Source organism: Macaca fascicularis, chromosome 8, assembly GCF_037993035.2.
Source record: "Macaca fascicularis isolate 582-1 chromosome 8, T2T-MFA8v1.1".
Taxonomy (NCBI): Eukaryota; Metazoa; Chordata; class Mammalia; order Primates; family Cercopithecidae; genus Macaca; species Macaca fascicularis.
Window position 1 is genome coordinate 95,475,244 of NC_088382.1, and position 18,301 is coordinate 95,493,544.

Consider the following 18,301-nt stretch of genomic DNA (forward strand, 5'->3'; position numbering starts at 1 on the left):
CCTTTACAACATAGACTCCTTCTGTGGAGATTCCATAAATAAAGTCTTTTTTTTTTATTGTGCGATATTTCTTTTAATTTTCATAATTTATTTAAATTTTAAATTTTAATTTTAAGTTGAAAATAAAAATTATACGTTCATGTCGTTCAACATGAGGTTTCATATATGTATACGTTGTGGAATGACAAAATGGAGCTAATTAGCATACTCATTTCCTCACATACATATTTCATTGTGATGAGAACATGTTTACAATCTACACTTACAGCTGTTTTCAAGTATACAATGCTTAGTTATTAACTATAGTTATCATGCTGTTCAGTAGATCTCTAGAACTATTCCTATCTGAAACTTTATATTGTTTGACTAACATCTCCCCCATCCCTCCTGGGCCCCTGCCTCGGGTAACCACCATTCTGCTCTCTACAACCATGAGTTCAATTTTGTTAGATTCCACGTAGAAGTGAGATCATGCAGCATTTGTCTTTCTGTGCTTGCTCTTTACAACTTTGTCACGTATTTATTCATCTTTCCAGACAAGGTCTCACTCTGTCACCCTGGCTGGAGTACAGTGACACAAACACGGCTCACCATGGCCTCCACCTCCCGCGGTCAAGAGATCCTCCCACTTCAGCCTCCTGAGTAGCTAATACCACAGGCGTCCACACCACACCTGGCTAATTGTTGTATTTTTTCTAGAGATGGGCTTCCTCCATGTTGCCCAGGTTGATCGCCAACTCCTGGGCTCAAGTGCTCCACCTGTCTTGGCATGCCAAAGAACCGGGATTAGAGGCATGAGCCACCGTGCCCGGCCTCGGCTTTATTTCACTCAGTATAACATCGTCTAGGCTCATTCATGTTACAAATGACATGTTTCCCTTCTTTTTTTTTAAATAGCATTCTATTGGATGTGTATGTCTTTTTTTTTTTTTTTTTTTTTTTGACAGAGTTTCCCTCCCGTCGCCCGGACAGGAGTGCAGTGGCATGATGTTGGCTCACTACATCCTCTGCCTCCCAGGTGCAAGCTGATCTGGGCACAATGGTGTTCATAGCCACTGCAGGATTCATCTTCAACATCTTCTCATCTCTTCTTAAAACAAGCTGTACCTTCGTCAACAGCTGATTTCTTCGGGGGACTCTCCTTATAAGCTTTACATAAAACATCAATGAATTCTTCATTCCTCCACCCAAGCTTCACCGTAAATTTGATGTTTGTTTTTGCTGCCATTTTAGCGGAATTCGTGTTGCTCTGATAGGAGGCCTTTTCAGTGGGTGTCTCATCCTTCTTAGTGCCTCAGAGTGGATCTGGTTCAGAAAGGTTATAACAAGTTAGTATAAGTTTGTTTTAGTGTAAAACAACTGAAATCCATGCAGAGATTTTTCACAACGTCCATTTTCTGTGAACCTTTTGAAGACCCCCTGTGTTAAACGTTGGCCAGGTCCTTGGAGAGAAGTGGATGCCGTCCACTTCCTGTCCTCAAATTGCCCACAGTGCAGGAGTGCACAGAGCAGGGAAAGGCCACCCCAGAGAGGTCCTGCCCTCCAGCGTGCAGCAGACTGCCGGCCCAATCCTGACTCCCTGGTGTGCTGTGTGGGCCAGAGCAAGTTGATGAACCTCCCTGAAGCTCAGTTTACTCCTATGTAGCTCAGAACCAGTAGCCATGATAGGACTGCTTGGCAGGGACGGTTAATTAACTCAGGAAAAGCAACCTAGCTCCAAGGGTAGCAACCAGGAGTTCCAGTTGATTCCATCCGCAGACCCTCTGAGGCGTTCCCAAGCTGCGGTGTGGTGGAATATTAATTGGGTTTAGAGTGATTGGATTGAAGTGCCAATCTAATCAAGAAGTCCCGCCCAAAGGGCAAAAAGCCAAGACTAACCCCGACCCCGACTCCCAGTCCCCCGGAGTACCTACCGCGGCCCCTCGCGACTGCCCCCATCCCTCTGCCCCTCCCAGACCTCTATCCTTCCACCAATCGCCTCCCCCAGCCCCGAGCCCCCACTCCCAGGCCCCCGAGTCCCTGCCGCGGTCCCTCGAGCCTGGCCCCATCCCTCTGCCCCTCCCAGACCTCTGTCCTTCTTCCACCGCTAGCCTCCCTCAGCCCACCTGGACTTCCATGATCTCTGAGAACAAAGCCAGCCCCCTGGCCCCCCAGCCTCCTGCCAGTCTTCCCTCCTGGGCGTCTTCCTCTTCTCTGGGGCTTTCGGAACCTCCCCTCCCCCACCCGAGCTTTCCCCCACCCCCGGGGGCTGGCAAAGAATCAATGTCTCTAGGAATTTCAAATGTAAAAATAAAAGAATTTAAAAACAACGGAAAGGCATTTGCTCCTCCATGTGCCCTTACCTGTTTTTCTGTAGAGGCACCACGCTGAGGTGGGTGAAGCACTTGGGCTCTGGAATTACACATCTGGCTTCAAATTCAACTTACACCACTTACTGGCTTTGTCATATTCGACAAAAGACGTCTTTGTGCGTCTACGTTTTTTCTTTAATGTGTAATCATAATTGTCACGGTGAGGAATGAATGAAGCAACACATGGCAAGCCTTGAAACAATCGCACATAGTAGGTACTCCATTCATGTTAACTCTGTTTCCTTCTTATAATAGCTTATAATGGGAATTCGTGAAGACTGTATCATTAATCCTTGGAACAACCCAATGGGTAGGTAAATAAAGCTTAATTTTATACCTCAAGAAACCATGCGTCTTCACCTGCGCCAAATGCTCATGATTGTAAGGAGCACTGGTGGTTCGTTTATTATGTACTTGGTACTTTGCACCTATTAACCCAGTTAGTCCTCTTAATAGTTGTGAGAGGAATAGCGTTCTTATCCCCATTTTACAGATGAGGAAACTGAAGCACAAGTGTTAAGCAGTTTATCCGAGGTATCCTAGCTACAAGACAGGTGCAGTCAGCCTGGCTGCAGAGCCCTTGCTCTGTCCGCTGCACTACCTGACTTCCCAGGAGTATGTATGGTGAGAGTCAAAGTGGATTCTTCCACACAACCAACCAATTACAATGTCTGATCAGTCAGGCGACTTCCAACTGGGCTCCAGGAGAGAAGGAATCATCACACCTCTCTAAATCCATGTTCCCATTTTGAATCTTCAATGAGAGACGAGACACTAAGTAGCTAGTTTTGGTGGAGTGGCTGATTTTACACGTGTTTGTGTGTGTGTGTGTGTGTGTGCATGCGTGTGTGTGTGTGTGTGTGTGTCTGTGTACCTCACTAAAGTAAACTGATAGTTTGAATGCTTACAGTACCATTAATTTAATTTGTATATGTGAGCCCCCACACACCTATATACAAACACACCCTGATCCAGAACAATGACTTAGTGAAGAACTGGATTTCCACTCTGTCACACAAACTGAGGAAAACACTGAAGTAGGGCATTTCTGATTGATTTTACCGTTGCTGAAATTTTCTTTTCCTTTATAACATAGACTCCTTCTTTGGAGATTTCAAAAATAAAATATTTTTTTTATTGTATGTTATTTCTTTTAATTTTCATAATTTATTTAAACTTAATTTTAAGTTGAAAATAAAAATTATATATGTTCATGGCATTCAACGTGAGGTTTCATATATGTATACATTGTGGAATGACAAAATGGAGCTAATTAGTATACTCATTTCCTCACATACATATTTCATTGTGATGAGAACATGTTTACAATCTACACTTACAGCTGTTTTCAAGTATACAATGCTTAGTTATTAACTATAGTTGTCATGCTGTTCAGTAGATCTCTAGAACTATTCCTATCTGAAATTTTGTATTGTTTGACTAACATCTCCCGAGTCCCTCCACGGCCCCTGCCTCTGGTAACCACCTTTCTGCTCTCTACAAGCATGAGTTCAACTTTGTTAGATTCCACGTAGAAGTGAGATCATGCAGCATTTGTCTTTCTGTCTTTGCTCTTTACAACTTTGTCACGTATTTATTCACCTTTCCAGAGGGGGTCTCACTCTGTCACCCAGGCTGGAGTACAGTGACACAAACACGGCTCACCATGGCCTCCACCTCCCGTGGTCAAGAGATCCTCCCACTTCAGCCTCCTGAGTAGCTAATACCACAGGCGTCCACACCACACCTGGCTAATTGTTGTATTTTTTCTAGAGATGGGCTTCCTCCATGTTGCCCAGGTCGATCGCCAACTCCTGGGCTCAAGTGCTCCACATGTCTTGGCATGCCAAAGAACCGGGATTAGAGGCATGAGCCACCGTGCCCGGCCTCGGCTTTATTTCACTCAGTATAACATCGTCTAGGCTCATTCATGTTACAAATGACATGTTCACCTTCCTTTTTTTTAAATAGCATTCTATTGGATGTGTATGTTTTTTTTTTTTTTTTTTTTTTTTTTTTTGACAGAGTTTCCCTCCCGTCGCCCGGACAGGAGTGCAGTGGCATGATGTTGGCTCACTACATCCTCTGCCTCCCAGGTGCAAGCTGATCTGGGCACAATGGTGTTCATAGCCACTGCAGGATTCATCTTCAACATCTTCTCATCTCTTCTTAAAACAAGCTGTACCTTCGTCAACAGCTGATTTCTTCGGGGGACTCTCCTTATAAGCTTTACATAAAACATCAATGAATTCTTCATTCCTCCACCCAAGCTTCACCGTAAATTTGATGTTTGTTTTTGCTGCCATTTTAGCGGAATTCGTGTTGCTCTGATAGGAGTCCTTTTCAGTGGGTGTCTCATGCTTCTTAGTGCCTCAGAGTGGATCTGGTTCAGAAAGGTTATAACAAGTTAGTATAAGTTTTAGTGTAAAACAACTGAAATCCATGCAGAGATTTTTCACAACGTCCATTTTCTGTGAACCTTTTGAAGACCCCCTGTGTTGAACGTTGGCCATGTCCTTGGAGAGAAGTGGATGCCGTCCACTTCCTGTCCTCAAATTGCCCACAGTGCAGGAGTGCACAGAGCAGGGAAAGGCCACCCCAGCGAGGTCCTGCCCTCCAACGTGCAGCAGACTGCCGGCCCAATCCTGACTCCCTGGTGTGCTGTGTGGGCCAGAGCAAGTTGACGAACCTCCCTGAAGCTCAGTTTACTCCTATGTAGCTCAGAACCAGTAGCCATGATAGGACTGCTTGGCAGGGACGGTTAATTAACTCAGGAAAAGCAACCTAGCTCCAAGGGTAGCAACCAGGAGTTCCAGTTGATTCCATCCGCAGACCCTCTGAGGCGTTCCCAAGCTGCGGTGTGGCGGAAAATTAATTGGGTTTAGTGTGATTGGATTGAAGTGCCAATCTAATCAAGGGGAAGTCCCGCCCACTCTGCCCTGTGCCTATATAAAGGCGAGGCGCGGCGGCCGCGGCACTCACTGAAGCCCGCGAGTCCGCAGAGCAGCAGAGCCAGGCCAGTGCTCCAGAAGGCAGCAAGATGTTGAGAGCCACAGCTCCTTGCTGGTTCCCACCCGGATATCCAGAAGCTAAGAAGGTGGCCGAGGAGCTGGCCCTCGAGGCTCTAGAGCTCCCACTGCCCTCTCATCAACCTGCCCGGAACTTCGGGCTCTGGGTGCCCCAGATGTACAACCAGGCCTCAGCGCTTGTGGGGATCCAGGCGGAGCCTCAGAATAGCGGTCCGGCCGTGGCCCCAGAGTGGCCCAAGATGGTGACGGAGGCGTGGTACTTCCCTGCGCAGAGGGCATCGGCCTGCCAGCCGCCAGCCGCCCCAAGGCTGACAGAGAGGCCCCCCGCAGTCCGCATCTCAGCCCCCAGGGAGAGGAAGAGGATCGCCCACTTTCCCAGCCCTTGCTTGGACACAGGTCCCACAGATGCCAAGAGAACCCTGGCGGCCAGCAGCCACCAACGCTCCGATGGCTCCAAGGTCGGCACACAGCCATGGAAGACGCACAACAGGTCAGGGATGGCATACAGGACCTCCACCACCGACAGCTCTAAGCGAATCGCCCATCGTCCATCCTTACGGAGTCTGAAGAAACCCATCCTCCTCCGAAAGTCTGGGTGCCGAGTCCCCACCGTCATCCGCCGAGGCTATCTCCAACTGCTCACCAAAGAGTGTCTCCAGTTCTGCGCCTCCGAGCAGGAGGCGAAGGAGAAGGCGCTGAACGAGGAGAAGGTGGCCCACGACCGCAGCCCCAACAAGAACGTCTACCTGAATGTGGTGCTGAACGCCCTCAAGAGACTGAAGGGCCTGACCCCCAGCTCCATGCCCGGCCTCAGCAGGACCGCTCTGTACAGCCGCCTCCAGGACTTCCTGCTCACTCGGGAGCAGCTCAAGGAGAACGGCTACCCCTTCCCGCACCCCGAGCGGCCCGGAGGCGCCGTCCTCTTCACTGCCCAGGGGAAGGGGCCAGGCGACTCCTCCCGCAGGGTCTGCTGCCGCTGTGGCACCGAGTACCTGGTGTCCCCTTCGGGCCGCTGTGTACGCGACCAGGTGTGTTACTACCACTGGGGGAGGGTCCGCTCCAGCCAAGTGGCCGGAGGCCGGCTTACCCAGTACACCTGCTGTGCAGCCGCTCCTGGCTCCGTGGGCTGCCAGGTGGCAAAGCAGCACGTGCGGGACGGCCGCAAGGAGAGCCTGGATGGCTTCGTGAAGACCTTCAAGAAAGAGTTTTCCAGAGACGCTTATCCCGGAATCTACGCCTTGGACTGTGAGATGTGCTACACCACGCACGGCCTAGAGCTGACCCGTGTCACCGTGGTGGACGCCGACATGCGGGTGGTGTACGACACCTTCGTCAAGCCCGACAACGAGATCGTGGACTACAACACCAGGTTTTCCGGCGTGACCGAGGCCGACGTCGCCCAGACCAGCATCACGTTGCCGAAAGTCCAAGCCATCCTGCTGAGCTTTTTCAGCGCCCAAACCATCCTCATCGGGCACAGCCTGGAGAGCGACCTGCTGGCCCTGAAGCTGATCCACAGCACCGTGGTGGACACGGCGGTGCTCTTCCCGCACTACCGGGGTTTCCCCTACAAGCGCTCCCTAAGGAATCTCACGGCCGACTACCTCGGACAGATCATCCAGGACAGCCAGGACGGGCACGACTCCTGCCAGGACGCAAACGCCTGCCTGCAGCTGGTGATGTGGAAAGTCCGAGAGCGCGCCGGGATCCAGCGAGGCCACCCGTCCGCCTCTCCCGCCGCCCTGGCCTGTCCTCAGACCCAGGCCTCTTCCACAACTGCGATCGCTCCCGAGAGCTAACCCAGTCCACCTGGCCGCAAAGCGACAGAAACCGAAGCAGCCGGTTTTGCAGGAGAGGGAAAAAAGCCAAGACTAACCCCGACCCCGACTTCCAGTCCCCCGGAGTCCCTGCCGCGGCCCCTCGCGACTGTCCCCATCCCTCTGCCCCTCCCAGACCTCTATCCTTCCACCAATCGCCTCCACCAGCCCCGAGCCCCCACTCCCAGGCCCCCGAGTCCCTGCCGCGGTCCCTCGCGACTGTCTCCATCCCTCAGCCCATCCCAGACCTCTGTCCTTCTTCCACCGCTAGCCTCCCTCAGCCCACCTGGACTTCCTTGGTCTCTGAGAACAAAGCCAGCCCCCTGGCCCTCCAGCCTCCTGCCAGTCTTCCCTGCTGGGCGTCTTCCTCTTCTCTGGGGCTTTCGGAACCTCCCCTCCCCCACCCGAGTTTTCCCCCACCCCCGGGGGCTGGCACAGAATCAATGTCTCTAGGAATTTCAAACGTAAAAATAAAAGAATTTAAAAACGACGGAAAGGCATTTGCTCCTCCATGTGCGCTTACCTGTTTTTCTGTAGAGGCACCACGCTGAGGTGGGTGAAGCACTTGGGCTCTGGAATTACACATCTGGCTTCAAATTCAACTTCCACCACTTACTGGCTTTGTCATATTGGACAAAGGACGTTTTTGTGCTTCTACGTATTTATCTTTAAAGCGTGATCATAAGGTCACGATAAGGCATGAATGAAGCAACACATGGCAGGCCTTGAAACAATCGCACATAGTAGGTATTCGATTCATGTTAACTATGTTTCCTTCTTAAAATGGCTTACATTGGGAAATCGTGAACACTGTATCATTAACCCCTGGAACAACCCAATGGGTAGGTAAATAAAGCTTAATTTTATACCTCAAGAAACCATGCGTCTTCACCTGCTCCAAATGCTCATGATTGTAAGGAGCACTGGTGGTTCGTTTATTATGTACTTGGTACTTTGCACCTATTAACCCAGTTAATCCTCTTAATAGTTGTGAGAGGGATAGCGTTCTTATCCCCATTTTACAGGTGAGGAAACTGAAGCACAAGTGTTAAGCAGTTTATCTGAGGTATCCTAGCTACAAGTCAGGTGCAGTCAGCCTGGCTGCAGAGCCCTTGCTCTGTCCGCTGCACTACCTGACTTCCCAGGAGTATGTATGGTGAGAGTCAAAGTGGATTCTTCCACACAACCAACCAATTACAATGTCTGAATCAGTCAGGCGACTTGCAACTGGGCTCCAGGAGAGAAGGAATCATCACACCTCTCTAAATCCATGTTCCCATTTTGAATCTTCAATGAGAGACGAGACGCTAAGTAGCTAGTTTTGGTGGAGTGGCTGATTTTACACGTGTTTGTGTGTGTGTGTGCGTGCGTGTGTGTGTGTGTGTGTATGTGCACCTAACTAAAGTAAACTGATAGTTTGAATGCTTACAGTACCATTAATTTAATTTGTATATGTGAGCCCCACACACCTATATACAAACACACCCTGATCCAGAACAATGACTTAGTGAAGAACGGGATTTCCACTCTGTCACACAAATTCAGGAAAGCACTGAAGTAGGGCATTTCTGATTGATTTTACCATTGCTGGAATTTTCCTTTACAACATAGACTCCTTCTGTGGAGATTCCATAAATAAAGTCTTTTTTTTTTATTGTGCGATATTTCTTTTAATTTTCATAATTTATTTAAATTTTAAATTTTAATTTTAAGTTGAAAATAAAAATTATACGTTCATGTCGTTCAACATGAGGTTTCATATATGTATACGTTGTGGAATGACAAAATGGAGCTAATTAGCATACTCATTTCCTCACATACATATTTCATTGTGATGAGAACATGTTTACAATCTACACTTACAGCTGTTTTCAAGTATACAATGCTTAGTTATTAACTATAGTTATCATGCTGTTCAGTAGATCTCTAGAACTATTCCTATCTGAAACTTTATATTGTTTGACTAACATCTCCCCCATCCCTCCTGGGCCCCTGCCTCGGGTAACCACCATTCTGCTCTCTACAACCATGAGTTCAATTTTGTTAGATTCCACGTAGAAGTGAGATCATGCAGCATTTGTCTTTCTGTGCTTGCTCTTTACAACTTTGTCACGTATTTATTCATCTTTCCAGACAAGGTCTCACTCTGTCACCCTGGCTGGAGTACAGTGACACAAACACGGCTCACCATGGCCTCCACCTCCCGCGGTCAAGAGATCCTCCCACTTCAGCCTCCTGAGTAGCTAATACCACAGGCGTCCACACCACACCTGGCTAATTGTTGTATTTTTTCTAGAGATGGGCTTCCTCCATGTTGCCCAGGTTGATCGCCAACTCCTGGGCTCAAGTGCTCCACCTGTCTTGGCATGCCAAAGAACCGGGATTAGAGGCATGAGCCACCGTGCCCGGCCTCGGCTTTATTTCACTCAGTATAACATCGTCTAGGCTCATTCATGTTACAAATGACATGTTTCCCTTCTTTTTTTTTAAATAGCATTCTATTGGATGTGTATGTCTTTTTTTTTTTTTTTTTTTTTTTTGACAGAGTTTCCCTCCCGTCGCCCGGACAGGAGTGCAGTGGCATGATGTTGGCTCACTACATCCTCTGCCTCCCAGGTGCAAGCTGATCTGGGCACAATGGTGTTCATAGCCACTGCAGGATTCATCTTCAACATCTTCTCATCTCTTCTTAAAACAAGCTGTACCTTCGTCAACAGCTGATTTCTTCGGGGGACTCTCCTTATAAGCTTTACATAAAACATCAATGAATTCTTCATTCCTCCACCCAAGCTTCACCGTAAATTTGATGTTTGTTTTTGCTGCCATTTTAGCGGAATTCGTGTTGCTCTGATAGGAGGCCTTTTCAGTGGGTGTCTCATCCTTCTTAGTGCCTCAGAGTGGATCTGGTTCAGAAAGGTTATAACAAGTTAGTATAAGTTTGTTTTAGTGTAAAACAACTGAAATCCATGCAGAGATTTTTCACAACGTCCATTTTCTGTGAACCTTTTGAAGACCCCCTGTGTTAAACGTTGGCCAGGTCCTTGGAGAGAAGTGGATGCCGTCCACTTCCTGTCCTCAAATTGCCCACAGTGCAGGAGTGCACAGAGCAGGGAAAGGCCACCCCAGAGAGGTCCTGCCCTCCAGCGTGCAGCAGACTGCCGGCCCAATCCTGACTCCCTGGTGTGCTGTGTGGGCCAGAGCAAGTTGATGAACCTCCCTGAAGCTCAGTTTACTCCTATGTAGCTCAGAACCAGTAGCCATGATAGGACTGCTTGGCAGGGACGGTTAATTAACTCAGGAAAAGCAACCTAGCTCCAAGGGTAGCAACCAGGAGTTCCAGTTGATTCCATCCGCAGACCCTCTGAGGCGTTCCCAAGCTGCGGTGTGGTGGAATATTAATTGGGTTTAGAGTGATTGGATTGAAGTGCCAATCTAATCAAGGAGAAGTCCCGCCCAAAGGGCAAAAAGCCAAGACTAACCCCGACCCCGACTCCCAGTCCCCCGGAGTACCTACCGCGGCCCCTCGCGACTGCCCCCATCCCTCTGCCCCTCCCAGACCTCTATCCTTCCACCAATCGCCTCCCCCAGCCCCGAGCCCCCACTCCCAGGCCCCCGAGTCCCTGCCGCGGTCCCTCGAGCCTGGCCCCATCCCTCTGCCCCTCCCAGACCTCTGTCCTTCTTCCACCGCTAGCCTCCCTCAGCCCACCTGGACTTCCACGATCTCTGAGAACAAAGCCAGCCCCCTGGCCCCCCAGCCTCCTGCCAGTCTTCCCTCCTGGGCGTCTTCCTCTTCTCTGGGGCTTTCGGAACCTCCCCTCCCCCACCCGAGCTTTCCCCCACCCCCGGGGGCTGGCAAAGAATCAATGTCTCTAGGAATTTCAAATGTAAAAATAAAAGAATTTAAAAACAACGGAAAGGCATTTGCTCCTCCATGTGCGCTTACCTGTTTTTCTGTAGAGGCACCACGCTGAGGTGGGTGAAGCACTTGGGCTCTGGAATTACACATCTGGCTTCAAATTCAACTTACACCACTTACTGGCTTTGTCATATTCGACAAAAGACGTCTTTGTGCGTCTTCGTTTTTTCTTTAATGTGTAATCATAATTGTCACGGTGAGGAATGAATGAAGCAACACATGGCAAGCCTTGAAACAATCGCACATAGTAGGTACTCCATTCATGTTAACTCTGTTTCCTTCTTATAATAGCTTATAATGGGAATTCGTGAACACTGTATCATTAATCCTTGGAACAACCCAATGGGTAGGTAAATAAAGCTTAATTTTATACCTCAAGAAACCATGCGTCTTCACCTGCGCCAAATGCTCATGATTGTAAGGAGCACTGGTGGTTCGTTTATTATGTACTTGGTACTTTGCACCTATTAACCCAGTTAGTCCTCTTAATAGTTGTGAGAGGAATAGCGTTCTTATCCCCATTTTACAGATGAGGAAACTGAAGCACAAGTGTTAAGCAGTTTATCCGAGGTATCCTAGCTACAAGACAGGTGCAGTCAGCCTGGCTGCAGAGCCCTTGCTCTGTCCGCTGCACTACCTGACTTCCCAGGAGTATGTATGGTGAGAGTCAAAGTGGATTCTTCCACACAACCAACCAATTACAATGTCTGATCAGTCAGGCGACTTCCAACTGGGCTCCAGGAGAGAAGGAATCATCACACCTCTCTAAATCCATGTTCCCATTTTGAATCTTCAATGAGAGACGAGACACTAAGTAGCTAGTTTTGGTGGAGTGGCTGATTTTACACGTGTTTGTGTGTGTGTGTGTGTGTGTGCATGCGTGTGTGTGTGTGTGTGTGTGTCTGTGTACCTCACTAAAGTAAACTGATAGTTTGAATGCTTACAGTACCATTAATTTAATTTGTATATGTGAGCCCCCACACACCTATATACAAACACACCCTGATCCAGAACAATGACTTAGTGAAGAACTGGATTTCCACTCTGTCACACAAACTGAGGAAAACACTGAAGTAGGGCATTTCTGATTGATTTTACCGTTGCTGAAATTTTCTTTTCCTTTATAACATAGACTCCTTCTTTGGAGATTTCAAAAATAAAATATTTTTTTTATTGTATGTTATTTCTTTTAATTTTCATAATTTATTTAAACTTAATTTTAAGTTGAAAATAAAAATTATATATGTTCATGGCATTCAACGTGAGGTTTCATATATGTATACATTGTGGAATGACAAAATGGAGCTAATTAGTATACTCATTTCCTCACATACATATTTCATTGTGATGAGAACATGTTTACAATCTACACTTACAGCTGTTTTCAAGTATACAATGCTTAGTTATTAACTATAGTTGTCATGCTGTTCAGTAGATCTCTAGAACTATTCCTATCTGAAATTTTGTATTGTTTGACTAACATCTCCCGAGTCCCTCCACGGCCCCTGCCTCTGGTAACCACCTTTCTGCTCTCTACAAGCATGAGTTCAACTTTGTTAGATTCCACGTAGAAGTGAGATCATGCAGCATTTGTCTTTCTGTCTTTGCTCTTTACAACTTTGTCACGTATTTATTCACCTTTCCAGAGGGGGTCTCACTCTGTCACCCAGGCTGGAGTACAGTGACACAAACACGGCTCACCATGGCCTCCACCTCCCGTGGTCAAGAGATCCTCCCACTTCAGCCTCCTGAGTAGCTAATACCACAGGCGTCCACACCACACCTGGCTAATTGTTGTATTTTTTCTAGAGATGGGCTTCCTCCATGTTGCCCAGGTCGATCGCCAACTCCTGGGCTCAAGTGCTCCACATGTCTTGGCATGCCAAAGAACCGGGATTAGAGGCATGAGCCACCGTGCCCGGCCTCGGCTTTATTTCACTCAGTATAACATCGTCTAGGCTCATTCATGTTACAAATGACATGTTCACCTTCCTTTTTTTTAAATAGCATTCTATTGGATGTGTATGTTTTTTTTTTTTTTTTTTTTTTTTTTTGACAGAGTTTCCCTCCCGTCGCCCGGACAGGAGTGCAGTGGCATGATGTTGGCTCACTACATCCTCTGCCTCCCAGGTGCAAGCTGATCTGGGCACAATGGTGTTCATAGCCACTGCAGGATTCATCTTCAACATCTTCTCATCTCTTCTTAAAACAAGCTGTACCTTCGTCAACAGCTGATTTCTTCGGGGGACTCTCCTTATAAGCTTTACATAAAACATCAATGAATTCTTCATTCCTCCACCCAAGCTTCACCGTAAATTTGATGTTTGTTTTTGCTGCCATTTTAGCGGAATTCGTGTTGCTCTGATAGGAGTCCTTTTCAGTGGGTGTCTCATGCTTCTTAGTGCCTCAGAGTGGATCTGGTTCAGAAAGGTTATAACAAGTTAGTATAAGTTTTAGTGTAAAACAACTGAAATCCATGCAGAGATTTTTCACAACGTCCATTTTCTGTGAACCTTTTGAAGACCCCCTGTGTTGAACGTTGGCCATGTCCTTGGAGAGAAGTGGATGCCGTCCACTTCCTGTCCTCAAATTGCCCACAGTGCAGGAGTGCACAGAGCAGGGAAAGGCCACCCCAGCGAGGTCCTGCCCTCCAACGTGCAGCAGACTGCCGGCCCAATCCTGACTCCCTGGTGTGCTGTGTGGGCCAGAGCAAGTTGACGAACCTCCCTGAAGCTCAGTTTACTCCTATGTAGCTCAGAACCAGTAGCCATGATAGGACTGCTTGGCAGGGACGGTTAATTAACTCAGGAAAAGCAACCTAGCTCCAAGGGTAGCAACCAGGAGTTCCAGTTGATTCCATCCGCAGACCCTCTGAGGCTTTCCCAAGCTGCGGTGTGGCGGAAAATTAATTGGGTTTAGTGTGATTGGATTGAAGTGCCAATCTAATCAAGGGGAAGTCCCGCCCACTCTGCCCTGTGCCTATATAAAGGCGAGGCGCGGCGGCCGCGGCACTCACTGAAGCCCGCGAGTCCGCAGAGCAGCAGAGCCAGGCCAGTGCTCCAGAAGGCAGCAAGATGTTGAGAGCCACAGCTCCTTGCTGGTTCCCACCCGGATATCCAGAAGCTAAGAAGGTGGCCGAGGAGCTGGCCCTCGAGGCTCTAGAGCTCCCACTGCCCTCTCATCAACCTGCCCGGAACTTCGGGCTCTGGGTGCCCCAGATGTACAACCAGGCCTCAGCGCTTGTGGGGATCCAGGCGGAGCCTCAGAATAGCGGTCCGGCCGTGGCCCCAGAGTGGCCCAAGATGGTGACGGAGGCGTGGTACTTCCCTGCGCAGAGGGCATCGGCCTGCCAGCCGCCAGCCGCCCCAAGGCTGACAGAGAGGCCCCCCGCAGTCCGCATCTCAGCCCCCAGGGAGAGGAAGAGGATCGCCCACTTTCCCAGCCCTTGCTTGGACACAGGTCCCACAGATGCCAAGAGAACCCTGGCGGCCAGCAGCCACCAACGCTCCGATGGCTCCAAGGTCGGCACACAGCCATGGAAGACGCACAACAGGTCAGGGATGGCATACAGGACCTCCACCACCGACAGCTCTAAGCGAATCGCCCATCGTCCATCCTTACGGAGTCTGAAGAAACCCATCCTCCTCCGAAAGTCTGGGTGCCGAGTCCCCACCGTCATCCGCCGAGGCTATCTCCAACTGCTCACCAAAGAGTGTCTCCAGTTCTGCGCCTCCGAGCAGGAGGCGAAGGAGAAGGCGCTGAACGAGGAGAAGGTGGCCCACGACCGCAGCCCCAACAAGAACGTCTACCTGAATGTGGTGCTGAACGCCCTCAAGAGACTGAAGGGCCTGACCCCCAGCTCCATGCCCGGCCTCAGCAGGACCGCTCTGTACAGCCGCCTCCAGGACTTCCTGCTCACTCGGGAGCAGCTCAAGGAGAACGGCTACCCCTTCCCGCACCCCGAGCGGCCCGGAGGCGCCGTCCTCTTCACTGCCCAGGGGAAGGGGCCAGGCGACTCCTCCCGCAGGGTCTGCTGCCGCTGTGGCACCGAGTACCTGGTGTCCCCTTCGGGCCGCTGTGTACGCGACCAGGTGTGTTACTACCACTGGGGGAGGGTCCGCTCCAGCCAAGTGGCCGGAGGCCGGCTTACCCAGTACACCTGCTGTGCAGCCGCTCCTGGCTCCGTGGGCTGCCAGGTGGCAAAGCAGCACGTGCGGGACGGCCGCAAGGAGAGCCTGGATGGCTTCGTGAAGACCTTCAAGAAAGAGTTTTCCAGAGACGCTTATCCCGGAATCTACGCCTTGGACTGTGAGATGTGCTACACCACGCACGGCCTAGAGCTGACCCGTGTCACCGTGGTGGACGCCGACATGCGGGTGGTGTACGACACCTTCGTCAAGCCCGACAACGAGATCGTGGACTACAACACCAGGTTTTCCGGCGTGACCGAGGCCGACGTCGCCCAGACCAGCATCACGTTGCCGAAAGTCCAAGCCATCCTGCTGAGCTTTTTCAGCGCCCAAACCATCCTCATCGGGCACAGCCTGGAGAGCGACCTGCTGGCCCTGAAGCTGATCCACAGCACCGTGGTGGACACGGCGGTGCTCTTCCCGCACTACCGGGGTTTCCCCTACAAGCGCTCCCTAAGGAATCTCACGGCCGACTACCTCGGACAGATCATCCAGGACAGCCAGGACGGGCACGACTCCTGCCAGGACGCAAACGCCTGCCTGCAGCTGGTGATGTGGAAAGTCCGAGAGCGCGCCGGGATCCAGCGAGGCCACCCGTCCGCCTCTCCCGCCGCCCTGGCCTGTCCTCAGACCCAGGCCTCTTCCACAACTGCGATCGCTCCCGAGAGCTAACCCAGTCCACCTGGCCGCAAAGCGACAGAAACCGAAGCAGCCGGTTTTGCAGGAGAGGGAAAAAAGCCAAGACTAACCCCGACCCCGACTTCCAGTCCCCCGGAGTCCCTGCCGCGGCCCCTCGCGACTGTCCCCATCCCTCTGCCCCTCCCAGACCTCTATCCTTCCACCAATCGCCTCCACCAGCCCCGAGCCCCCACTCCCAGGCCCCCGAGTCCCTGCCGCGGTCCCTCGCGACTGTCTCCATCCCTCAGCCCATCCCAGACCTCTGTCCTTCTTCCACCGCTAGCCTCCCTCAGCCCACCTGGACTTCCTTGGTCTCTGAGAACAAAGCCAGCCCCCTGGCCCTCCAGCCTCCTGCCAGTCTTCCCTGCTGGGCGTCTTCCTCTTCTCTGGGGCTTTCGGAACCTCCCCTCCCCCACCCGAGTTTTCCCCCACCCCCGGGGGCTGGCACAGAATCAATGTCTCTAGGAATTTCAAACGTAAAAATAAAAGAATTTAAAAACGACGGAAAGGCATTTGCTCCTCCATGTGCGCTTACCTGTTTTTCTGTAGAGGCACCACGCTGAGGTGGGTGAAGCACTTGGGCTCTGGAATTACACATCTGGCTTCAAATTCAACTTCCACCACTTACTGGCTTTGTCATATTGGACAAAGGACGTTTTTGTGCTTCTACGTATTTATCTTTAAAGCGTGATCATAAGGTCACGATAAGGCATGAATGAAGCAACACATGGCAGGCCTTGAAACAATCGCACATAGTAGGTATTCGATTCATGTTAACTATGTTTCCTTCTTAAAATGGCTTACATTGGGAAATCGTGAACACTGTATCATTAACCCTTGGAACAACCCAATGAGTAGGTAAATAAAGCTTAATTTTATACCTCAAGAAACCATGCGTCTTCACCTGCGCCAAATGCTCATGATTGTAAGGAGCACTGGTGGTTCGTTTATTATGTACTTGGTACTTTGCACCTATTAACCCAGTTAATCCTCTTAATAGTTGTGAGAGGGATAGCGTTCTTATCCCCATTTTACAGGTGAGGAAACTGAAGCACAAGTGTTAAGCAGTTTATCTGAGGTATCCTAGCTACAAGTCAGGTGCAGTCAGCCTGGCTGCAGAGCCCTTGCTCTGTCCGCTGCACTACCTGACTTCCCAGGAGTATGTATGGTGAGAGTCAAAGTGGATTCTTCCACACAACCAACCAATTACAATGTCTGAATCAGTCAGGCGACTTGCAACTGGGCTCCAGGAGAGAAGGAATCATCACACCTCTCTAAATCCATGTTCCCATTTTGAATCTTCAATGAGAGACGAGACGCTAAGTAGCTAGTTTTGGTGGAGTGGCTGATTTTACACGTGTTTGTGTGTGTGTGTGCGTGCGTGTGTGTGTGTGTGTGTATGTGCACCTAACTAAAGTAAACTGATAGTTTGAATGCTTACAGTACCATTAATTTAATTTGTATATGTGAGCCCCACACACCTATATACAAACACACCCTGATCCAGAACAATGACTTAGTGAAGAACGGGATTTCCACTCTGTCACACAAATTCAGGAAAGCACTGAAGTAGGGCATTTCTGATTGATTTTACCATTGCTGGAATTTTCCTTTACAACATAGACTTCTTCTGTGGAGATTCCATAAATAAAGTCTTTTTTTTTTATTGTGCGATATTTCTTTTAATTTTCATAATTTATTTAAATTTTAAATTTTAATTTTAAGTTGAAAATAAAAATTATACGTTCATGTCGTTCAACATGAGGTTTCATATATGTATACGTTGTGGAATGACAAAATGGAGCTAATTAGCATACTCATTTCCTCACATACATATTTCATTGTGATGAGAACATGTTTACAATCTACACTTACAGCTGTTTTCAAGTATACAATGCTTAGTTATTAACTATAGTTATCATGCTGTTCAGTAGATCTCTAGAACTATTCCTATCTGAAACTTTATATTGTTTGACTAACATCTCCCCCATCCCTCCTGGGCCCCTGCCTCGGGTAACCACCATTCTGCTCTCTACAACCATGAGTTCAATTTTGTTAGATTCCACGTAGAAGTGAGATCATGCAGCATTTGTCTTTCTGTGCTTGCTCTTTACAACTTTGTCACGTATTTATTCATCTTTCCAGACAAGGTCTCACTCTGTCACCCTGGCTGGAGTACAGTGACACAAACACGGCTCACCATGGCCTCCACCTCCCGCGGTCAAGAGATCCTCCCACTTCAGCCTCCTGAGTAGCTAATACCACAGGCGTCCACACCACACCTGGCTAATTGTTGTATTTTTTCTAGAGATGGGCTTCC

At 49.3% G+C, this 18,301-nt stretch overlaps 2 protein-coding genes across 2 annotated transcripts; both read left to right on the top strand.

Moving 5' to 3' along the window:
- Positions 1-4,196: 4,196 nt before the first annotated feature.
- On the top strand, positions 4,197-7,199 carry LOC102128370 (exonuclease GOR). Its single transcript, XM_015455218.4, has one exon. It carries the CDS (start codon positions 5,392-5,394, stop codon positions 7,177-7,179), a length of 1,788 nt encoding a protein of 595 aa, XP_015310704.3. The 5' UTR covers positions 4,197-5,391; the 3' UTR covers positions 7,180-7,199.
- Positions 7,200-13,009: 5,810 nt separating this feature from the next.
- LOC135964541 (exonuclease GOR-like) lies at positions 13,010-15,995 on the top strand. The gene has a single exon (XM_065518684.2). The coding sequence runs from the start codon at positions 14,188-14,190 to the stop codon at positions 15,973-15,975; it is 1,788 nt and encodes a 595-aa protein (XP_065374756.1). The 5' UTR covers positions 13,010-14,187; the 3' UTR covers positions 15,976-15,995.
- Positions 15,996-18,301: the final 2,306 nt, after the last annotated feature.

What these genes read in the sequence shown, in the direction of transcription:
- LOC102128370 (XM_015455218.4), top strand. Translation starts at nt 5,392, where the DNA reads ATGTTGAGAGCCACAGCTCCTTGCTGGTTCCCACCCGGATATCCAGAA.
- LOC135964541 (XM_065518684.2), top strand. Translation starts at nt 14,188, where the DNA reads ATGTTGAGAGCCACAGCTCCTTGCTGGTTCCCACCCGGATATCCAGAA.